Source organism: Macrobrachium rosenbergii, chromosome 47, assembly GCF_040412425.1.
Source record: "Macrobrachium rosenbergii isolate ZJJX-2024 chromosome 47, ASM4041242v1, whole genome shotgun sequence".
NCBI classification, from domain to species: domain Eukaryota; kingdom Metazoa; phylum Arthropoda; class Malacostraca; order Decapoda; family Palaemonidae; genus Macrobrachium; species Macrobrachium rosenbergii.
In genome coordinates, this window is record NC_089787.1 from 33,285,702 (window position 1) to 33,296,757 (window position 11,056).

At 34.8% G+C, this 11,056-nt stretch overlaps 1 protein-coding gene across 1 annotated transcript in view; it reads left to right on the forward strand.

Annotated features, from left to right (window-relative positions):
* The window catches only part of LOC136830750 (ras-related protein ced-10-like), a 41,275-nt gene extending 31,693 nt beyond the window's left edge, over window positions 1-9,582 (forward strand). Inside the window, exons 3-5 of the mRNA XM_067090617.1 lie at window positions 1,578-1,724; window positions 7,722-7,842; window positions 8,993-9,582. Of these exons, the coding sequence (XP_066946718.1) occupies window positions 1,578-1,724; window positions 7,722-7,842; window positions 8,993-9,198 (474 nt within the window). The 3' untranslated portion in view covers window positions 9,199-9,582. The remainder of the gene's footprint in view (window positions 1-1,577; window positions 1,725-7,721; window positions 7,843-8,992) is intronic.
* Window positions 9,583-11,056: the final 1,474 nt, after the last annotated feature.

Below are 11,056 nucleotides of genomic sequence, written 5' to 3' on the forward strand. Positions count from 1 at the left end.
CGTAACAGTCTTTAAGTTTCGATTTAAAAAATATCTTTCACCAACGTAAGAACCGCAACAGAAAGCCGTCATGCCCAAGCTTAATAATATCGTCAGTTTAAAGAAATCACATCAGGCACATTGATTTGCGAGTACAGATCTTGAAAATAAACCCTGGTTCATTTTTAAACTAAGGGTGTATCTTTTTTGGCCCATGCACCCTTTCACCATGTCAGAATGTCCCCCCCCCCATTCCAAAATTGTCTGCCTCAAAAGGTGCATTCCAAACAATGTCTTAGTAGTGCGGACCCATGCACACTGCATTTTGTGTGGTCCTAGAGCCAGTTTGAGCCTGCCAACCTGTGGTCACAATTCCTCCCCTCCAAAACTCTGAAATTCCCCCCTAGGGGAGAATTCCCTCCTGGTTGAGAACCATTGGCCTAAGTCCTTCAAATCATAATGGAAGAAATAGAATGTTACAGAGAACTAGACTACTGAAACACCTTATTCTTTCGAAACGTCAAACCAATAAGGCGAATCATAGCACGGGTATGCATATTAGAGATAACTAGAAAACAACAGTACCCAGAACTAACAGACTGTACCTCTTGGGGTTCTAGGAGTCAAAAGAATACTGAAAATTCTAGGAGCAGTATTGTTCTCGTTCAGGTTTATACTTATTGACACGACCACTTCAACATTAACTCTGCAATTATTTCGCTCATGAGTAATTTCAATTACCTTTACTTATTTAAAGGGAATTCCATAATAACTTAAGACCTTCCTCAATACTGGTATTTGGAAGCTGTCAGATGCACTCTCGAACTCAAGAGTTCGGGGATTCTTTTTTAATTCCACACACGGCTGCAAAATATGGATTTTTCAATTCCTTACATCGCTGCACAATATGGATATTTTTAACTGCATACACCACTGCACCTGGACACAAACATTTGGTATGTGCAGCTACTGCTTTTTCCTGAAAGCATCTTCTTCATTTCTGCAATTGTTTGTAAAGCCAGTCTGGAAGCGAACTCGGTTCTATGTGTGTGTATACACATGCCCACAAACCATATTATGTGTGTGTGTGTGTGTTATACAGTGATGTATATACAGATCACACACTTTCCGTAAATATATATGACAAAATGTAAGCAGCTTTAAACAACCTTTATAATCAGTTCCAAGTAGATAAGGAGGAAATGCTTCAGTTTTCTCAGCTGTAATCAAAGGTTGCCAGTTACCTCTCAGTTAACAGTGGAAATTTCAAATGGATATCCCCTACCTTACCAGAACTCAGTTAACCTTTGATCTGCTCAGAATCTTATATCTTCATCTAATCCACCCTTAAAACATATTAATAAATAAATTAGTGGACAAGTCGAATGTTGCTTTGAAAAGGTGACTTACGAGAAAGAAGAAAAATGTTAAATTTCCTTTCGACAAAGATGATTTGGTAAATTTCCTTTCTACAAAAATGTGCCTCAGTAAAATACATGTGTGTGTGTGTGAGAGAGAGAGAGAGAGAGAGCGAACGAGCCAGAATGGGTTCTTCAGAATAATGTTCCTAATTATAAAAACTGTCCTCTCTGTTTCAGGGGGTGTTTGACCCACAGTACATACCCACAGTATTTGAGAACTACGCTGGTGATATAGAACTCGACGGCAAAAAATACAACTTCACATTATGGGACACCGCTGGCCAAGAGGGCTTTGACAGATGCAGGGTTCTATGTTACCAAGGGGTAAGATGTATGATGCTTACGTCACATAATCACATTACTTATTATTTACTCTATATCTCAATTCTTCCATCAAACGACTTCGCAGCAAATAAAAACCTAGAGTTGAAAAATCATGCAAGCACAACAGCTGAGCAAAAGATAATAATCATGCAAGCACAACAGCTGAGCAAAAGATAATAATCATGCAAGCACAACAGCTGAGCAAAAGATAGCTGCAATCCAACGTTCAGTGACAAGTTCTTTATCACTCCCAATTTAAAATGACATATGAGGTCGTTATCTCTACCTAGTTCAATTAGGCTACAGAGCTCTCTGGGACAATGATGCGGCATTTATCACTTCCAATTTCAGTGACGTGGGAGGCAATCATTATTTCAGTGTTCAGTGACATAAGTGTTCTTAATCATCTCAAATTGTCCTGGAAGGAAAAATAATTTTTACTGCTCCATGGTTAAACTGGCACTGATTAAAGTTCATGTTGCATTACGCTGCAAAATTTAGAAAACCTCTCATTGTTTCCAGCATAATCACGAAAGCTGGGAGAGGGTACGGTATTTTCATTATTCGCGGGATTTTAACTCAGTTTTATTACTTTTCTGCACTTTTGCTAATAAAATGCTTTCGTCGCCAATTACTGTATTTTTGTTATAGGGTACTACTCACAAATACAATCACTCAGCTGTAAAATTCTAAAAATCCCTGATCATTTTTGAAAGTCAATATTGTCAGTAACTATAGAAAACCGAGCTGAATACCATCGTCTTATCTAACACGCCAGCGTTTAAATTAAAAAAAGAATAAATAAATAAATAAATAAATAAATAAATAAACCCGTGTTTTACACTGTGATCGTGAAAACAGGAGGGGCCCAAGTGTTCTGTAATCTTTGATTGCATTAGCTAAGAAAAACTGAATAACCAAAGTAAAACAAAGTACAATACCAAACTGTGAAGCTTATGATTAAGGAGAAAGAGGATGAGAGAAAAAAAAGTAATGATGTTTCAGTTAACATAAATAATTGCACATTTTTCAATTTTCCTCGATAACCGCATTAATCTTATCGAAATTTTGTGTCCTGTAATATCAAGATAAAGAGAGGATTTATGGTTTATCAAAATTTGGCTACAAAGCCAAGCACTGGCACTTTCAGCCATTCGCAGTGCAAAGAAGGATATGGAGTAGTTGCACAGCAAGATGGAGGAAAGGAAGTGAGAACGGAATTAAAAGGCTAAAGAGTGGTTCCAGGCAGGGGCCGAAGCGACTCTGCGAACATTTATTAATGACTACAGTGAACTACGTATGTTACACTGACAGCATTAACCCCCTACAAAGAATATCCAGAAAAAAACCTGTTAAAAATGTAAAGATGTGAAAAGACAGACATTTATACAGTTTTATGTCAGTGTGGTATATGTGCCAGTCTGGATGTCAATGAAGATGGGACCAAAAGTTGCCCAGCAGAACACCACCCACGTGAACAAGACAACACGCGTTACTAAAGGTTCTCTGCAGCACCCCTTCGACTTTCAACTGCAGTGTTTTCTGTCCTTCACTTGTCACCCATTCCCTGTGGTCTCATCTCGCCTATCACCATCGTTAACTGTACCTTGGTATTTCGAGAACTTTCAAACAAAGAATTTCCCGATAGATAAAAAAAAAATTCATCGACATAATATGGCTATGAGAGATTTTTCTTAAGTAATATGTTGCACCACCAACTTATTTTCAACTGGAATGATTGATACATAACACTAATAGGTGAAAAACCAAATGATAAATGTATCAAGACCATCTAAAAAAATTAGACCAGTCTGTTATGCGACATCAACTAACAAACTTGTAGCCTGCAAAACAGCAATGCTACTATAGTGAAACATCAATGGCTCTAACCAGGTCTTTAGTAAATTCGAAAAATTATATCTAACTTCCTACAAGGTTCAAAATACAAAAACCAATAAATTACTCATACTTCAACATACTATTTGACAAAGGCCCCCAGAATGCAATACCTAGGCAATTAAAGCATTTTAGTATAAGTGAACACAATCTCGGATTCAATGTATGAGTTAGACGGTATTTAGTGCCAAATCTCATAGAAGTCACAAAGCAAACTAAAACCCATAATAAAAGGATTTCTGACACTACAGTAACTGAGGAATGCTGAAAAGTAGACTTCGAATCCCGTAAATATAACTGACTGAACTGAACTGAACCGAATATAGAATCTAGGCCAGAGGCCAAGCACTGGGACCCATGAGGTCATTCAGCGCTGAAACGGAAATTGACAGTAAGAAGGTATGAAAGGTGTAACAGGAGGAAAACCTTGCAGTTGCAATTGTTAAGAGAAGAGGGGAAAGTAAGATGGAAGAAAGAATATAAAAGGAGGTACAGTAAAAGGAAGGAAAGGGGATGCAGCTAGGGGCCGAAGGCACGCTGCAAAGAACCTTAAGTAATGCCTACAGTACACCGCATAAGGTGCACTGACGGCACTAACCCCCTATGGGGCCCCGTAGTTAGATGCCATTGCTATAATAATCAAATTGTTGAGCAGAGTTTAACACAATACAGAACTGAGACGGCCAAGCCCTTCAACATTTCCAGACCATACATCCTCATAGATTCTAGTAGGAATTCACTTTCACTCATCTGACTTTGTTGGAGTTGGATTCCCAATCCCAAGGCTTCCTGCTGATTCTGATATGTCTAACCAACATAAACTATAGGAGCCTCTCACGCTAATCAGCTTTCATTAAGCGGAAATGCGAGTAGGGTAATGTGCACGTCCTGATATTGTATGCAAAGTAAAATAACGGTTACATTTTTGTTTTTCTAATGCCTTACATTCTATCTATCTCTCAATGGAAGCTGGAAAAAATAGAAAAGTAAAGAATGCGCCGAAGTTTCATCGGCGCAATCGAGTTTTCTGTACAGTGTATAATCAAGGCCACCGAAAACAGATCTATCTTTCGGTGGTCTCGATTTAATACTGTATGAGCCAAACTCCATGAAACTTTAACCACTGCCCGGTGGTGGCCTATCCTATATCGTTGCCAGAAGCACGATATTTGGCTAACTTTAACCTTAAATAAAATAAAAACTACTGAGGTTAGAGGGCTGCAACTTTGTTTGTTTGATGATTGGAGGGTGGATGATTAACATACCAATTTGCAGCCCTCTAGCCTCAGTGGTTTTTAAGATCTGAGGGCGGACAGAAAAAGTGCAGACAGAAAAAAGTGCGGACAGACAGACAAAGCCGGCACAATATTTTTCTTTTACAGAAAACTAAAAACACAAGATTCAAAGATTGCACAGAGGATTACCAAGGGAGCTGACAATTCAATACAGAAGCAGGACACCTGTCCTTGAGTCCAAGATAAACAAAGAAAATATAGCTTCCTCGTTCCTAATGGCCAAAAACTCGCATTTTTACATACCAGTCCCACTTACCTTTAACGGAAGAGCGTTTTCTGTAGTGGATCTAAAAGGCACCATGAAAAAATTAAGCGTATCTTAGTTTAAACAGACCACTGAGCTGGTTGACAGCTCTTCTGGCCTGAAGGATTAGGGCTGGCTAAGAACCAACTGGTTAAGGACCTTAGGTTTATTTTCCAGAAGAGTAATAATTTCGACTGGCTAAGAACCAACTCTAACACTCCCAGCCAGCACTTGAAACAGGAGACTAATAATACGGGATTCCTATAAAAAAAAAAAAAAAAAAAATTCAAATATCTGCAGTTCTCATAAAGAGTCCGTGATTCCTACTGAAACAGATACAATTCCGCAGTTTCTCTAAAAGATTTTTTTTAACTTCAAGGTTAAACTAAAAACGCTCAATATACAAAGAAAAATAAAACGTAAAAACTAACAAAAAAAAAACCGGTTTGAATACGCAGAAAACCTCCGTCCTAGAACAAACAATAATTAATATGTACATTTTTTAGGTTAAAATTTATTTATGTCACCAAAATAAGGGAACAAACATTTGGCTAAATCAAAGATAACGACTCGTAGATCTATTTTCTATAAATAATGACATTAATAGCTGTTGTTTTTGCGACCCGAGAAAGGAAAAATATTACAATAAAAGCAAAAAGTATGAAATGATGAATTATGCACGAAAGCTTTCAAAATACCAATGGTGTGTAAAGGAATCAAAACAATGGGTGTTTTGACGTTAGGATACACACCTTTGTTCTGAAAAAGGACTTTTTTCCTTTTTTTTTTTTTTACACGACAAGAGATCGTAAACTAAAGCTGTACGACACAAACGGAAGCTATCGGGTGCATGGTGAATACTTTACATTTAAAAAGATCACATAAAGTAAAATTTTTGTGTTCTTTTCATTCTTTGTATAAAAAAAATACAAAGGTAGCGTCGTTGAAAAGGGGATCAGCAGTATCCTTGTATATGAAATTATTGGATTTTATTCGTCTGATTCTTTATGAGTTATGTAATATTAGCAAAATTCTCGTTATCCTCTCAAACACCTGTATTTGGATTATTTTCTAATAATGTCCCTTTAATTACCTTGGACTGGCCATTCCAACATCACATTTATCACATTTATTACATTTCCTCAGGATTTATCTCTCATTTGGTTCTGGTAGAAGCTAACTGGCATTAGGAGTTTGAAAAATACTCGTCTTTTAATCAATTATTCTACAACTTAAAAAAATTCCTTTTTTTTTACGATGACGAGTTTACTGAGCAGTGTTCTGCCAACGAAATTAATAGGTTTAAGCACTGAGAAACATGGTGAGATGACTTGAATCTCACAAATAAAATATCTAAACTTTCAAATAATTTCTTTACAAAGATAAACAAAGGTAATGGCTGTTGGAATGATTCAATTCAAGGTAAATAAAAAGACATTATTGGAAAAAAATCATCCAAATACAGGTGACTGGGATCTGGAGAAATTTGTTAACATCACACCACTCATCAAGAGTCAATGCATAAAATGCAATAATTTCATCTACAAAGCTATTAATGATCCTTCTTTTCATTGGTGTTTTTCTTTCTTTTTATCAGTGCAATTCCCACGTCAATTTCAATAATGCCTTAACATCTTTTTTCCCATTTATAGCCAATAAATTCACCGGCTCAACAGCTAGCAATCGAAACTGTTTCTCTCCCTTTTTATAGACGTTCGTAATGAGACTATAAGCAGCTGCATCAATAATAACATAGGGAAGCCACGAAATATCAATAATCACACTTCATCTGTCATTTACATGTACAATGCTGACAACCAAGTTATTTTCAATACGTTACTTCAGTCATTTAATGACGTTGTTACTTTGGTGAACGTACATAAAAACACAGAGATATAAAATTAAAAACAAAATATGGAATTAATAGTATAAATATATTGCAAAGTAGAGCAAATGGAATTTTGTCTAACTTGGATAACTTCAACGAAGCAATGAAGCAATTTGGAAACGACGGTCTACCAATCCTCTTCATCTATATTGCTCACTTAAATGCTCCCATTCAGGGAATGAGCCAATAACTCGGGGTCTCTCCTTGTTCATATTTCACAGATCACTGCAAATGTTAATTGACTGTTACATGGCAAACGCAGGCTTGTGAATATATATATATATATATATATATATATATATATATATATATATATATATATATATATATATATATATATATATATATATATGTGTGTAAATATAATGTGTATATATATATATATATATATATATATATATATATATATATATATATATATATATATATTGTACATTATATATACATATATATTTTCTGCAGTACACATACATATGCATATATACACACATTATATATATATATATATATATATATATATATATATATATATATATATATATATATATATATATATATATATATTCTACAATTACACATATATATGTATATATACGTATATATATACACAAGTATAATTTGAAATTCAAACCTTTCTTCAAATTAACCAAAAATTTATTCTTGTTTTCTTACAGGCAAGTGTATTCCTGGTATGTTTCAGCATCGACAACCCGAACTCCTTAGAGAACGTTCGCCAGGTTTGGCTGCCAGAAGTACGAAAGGAATGTGGAGACACTGTTCCTACCCTCCTGGTTGGTCAGTATTTAGGATCTGAGTTCTTGTATTTTAATCATTTACTCACATTTTTGTCTATTTATTTATTGATTTGTTACTTTATTTTTTTCTCTTTTAATACCCGATCTCTTCTTTCTATATTTCCTATTACCCAGTGTTACTTCGAAAAGTTTCAAATGAACACCACTTTCTTTGGAAGCTTGAATTTCAAATCAGTGGCCCTTGTGACCATGTCCCATATGAATAGGGTTCATCTTCTGAGTAATAATAATAATAATAATAATAATAATAATAATAATAATAATAAAAATAATAATAATAATAATAATAATAATAATAATAAATAATAATAATAATATAGATCAAGAACAAAACATAAGGTTGCTGTCATGACTAATCTGGCCTTATGCCAGTGTTAACTCTTGCTCTTAAAGAATACCCCTAAAAAGATCCAGGCAACCTTTGCTTTCAAGCAGAAAGAAAATAAACAGAAGAAAGGATTTAAAGGTCTTTCAAATAAAGCTCATAACTTAACACGTATAACTCACTGAAAAGGATTGCTGTAAGTAAATAACCACTAGTATCAAGAACCTAGCTTCTAAGCATTCCAAACCCAAATACAAGATTTAAATTACAGGTTTTGAATCTCTTCACTTAATCATGAATTACTGAAGAAGGACCGTATCATATTTAAAAAAATTAATTCTAAATTTTCAGCACTTATAACTTCTCATAACAAAATCTATAAGAGCAAAATCTGTAAATGCGTAAGATCTTTAACACAGCTCACACAAGTCATTTACAACTAACAAAATAAAGAAAAAGAACGAATTTAGCAAAAACTAATACGAGAAAATTATTAACAAACATTATTTGTAAGCTAAGGAGACGTGGGATATACATTGCACAGTTTACACTGTTCATAACCTCAGTCTATGTTAAGTTTAAAAGCTTTGGAGGAATAAACCACACCTCACTGTCAGCTATTTTAAGGTTTTAATAGCAAAGATGAAACGGATATGAAAGTGACTACTAAACTGGAGAGAGAGAGAGAGAGAGAGAGAGAGAGAGAGAGAAGAGAACAGGTTGTAAGTCTTATAGCAGCCGCAAATATAACAAGGTTGTGATGAACATTTACCGAACTTTCATTATCTAACGATTTCTGCTGCAGGTACAAAATCAGACCTACGAAACTCCTCGCAGGCGACCAATACTGTGAAGGCTGCAGAAGGGAGGAAGGTTGCCAAGTCACTCAAAATGGCAGGGTACGTCGAATGTTCGGCTAAGGAACTGAATAACCTCAAACAAGTGTTCTCAGAAGCCGTTCAAGCCACGGAACCTAATCACAGCAAGGGATTCAGCTGTGTTATTTTGTAGATTTAATGCGACCACGCTTTTAATTCCTTTCCGCGCATAATAGCTGGACTGCCAAGTGGAAGCGCCCAAGATACTCAGACCAGTGAAATGTTCCGTTTACTTTCATCTGTCAAGCATCAGTTTCTGTATTCATAAACAGGAACCAAGGTTTAACCCCATCAGAGTTACCATATACCTGTGTTTCTCCCAAGGCAAAGTTATAATCACAGTCCTTTGGTGTTAAATCATTAGCGTACTGTACAATTTAATATATTTACTTAAAAACGATGTTTCATATATGAAAAAAGGGCCATGAATAAACTTGAATGTTCTTATGCGATACACTGTAAGAGTTGTGGTTTAAAATGTTATATACCTGATACTCGTGAGAAAATAGTTACGCTGCCACCCATCCTTCAAGTGTGTCTTTACTTTCCAAAGTTAATAAAATGTCCAAGCAAAAAAATAGGATTATTTAATCTTAAATGCAAAATTTTATCTTCACCGCTCTTGGATTTTTTAAACAAGGATCGACGATACTATTCAATATGCAAAATAATAAAGGAGTTTTTCCTAAATTGTGCACAATCGCAAAATCACAGACAAATTCACGACAGTTATGATCTATTTCTTTCCCAAAATTTGTGAGACATGCCACACAAAACATATATATATATATATATATATATATATATATATATATATATATATATATATATATATATATATATATATATATATATATATATATATATATGACTATCGTATTTCATCACCTAATATCACTGGGTTTAAACTAATATATAAAAGAACTCACGTGCCAAAAATTTAATTATCTGACATTACTTTCGTGCCATTATCACGCAAGCAGTCTTAATTCTCCTTAATATTCAACCCAAAATTCAAAATATCCTTCTCGTTTATCCCGTGGTGGGCCCCAATTCAATGTCTGCTACAAGAAGGATAAGTACAAATGGGAACACCTTAAAATGCGTCTATATAATCAGTTCTCCCGCGACCTTACACATTTGGATAAACCCACAGCTACTTGCTTTATTTCCTAAGTGAAGCTGGTGACATTTGCCTAACTCGCTATGGCACAACGTATCATATCAGCAAAATCCCATATGATGCCACCTACGAGATCTACTGAACGAATGAATTTAGTAAATCCATTCATTTCTAAAATTTCAAATGTTCTGTGAGTCTCCAAGACCTCTTTTACAGCATTTCCAGTCCTTTACCATTTCACATCACATAGATATGTACAGACATGACTTAGAAAGAATGAAATTCGCTATAACTAAAGATTCACAATAACTCCAGTTTTAATTCATTCACTGCAAATAACGCTTCGTAAATAGGAATGTGTTAATGATACATTTCAGAAGTACAACTTATTGTAAGGAACATTCTTAATAACTCCTCGTCAGTTATAAAGACTGGGAACACATTTCCATATTATTATCCTTTTTGTATACGTGATACCCTGTCTCCTATAAAATTATATATAAAAAATCTCCGAAACTATTTTTAATGCTACTCTGTATTACTTTCTTTACTTTTTGTTCGTAAAGATAATTATTCTTAAGGTGCTTTGGAAAAGAACTGTATGAATACTATCTCGAGAATAGATTTTAAGGTTGCTGATGACTTGATTGTTTTCTTTCACACCATTACTGTACTTTGTAATATAAGTAAAAATCAGTCTTCTTGTACGATTCTTATGAATTTCATCCCTCTAAGTGCCGTGTTCGAGCAGACGTATTTATAATAATTTCTTGTATCACAGTTTTACTAACTAGCATCAAGTAGAACAATGAGAGTGCCTTAAAATGCAATACATACATGCTTTCTGGCATGCATACACACACACACA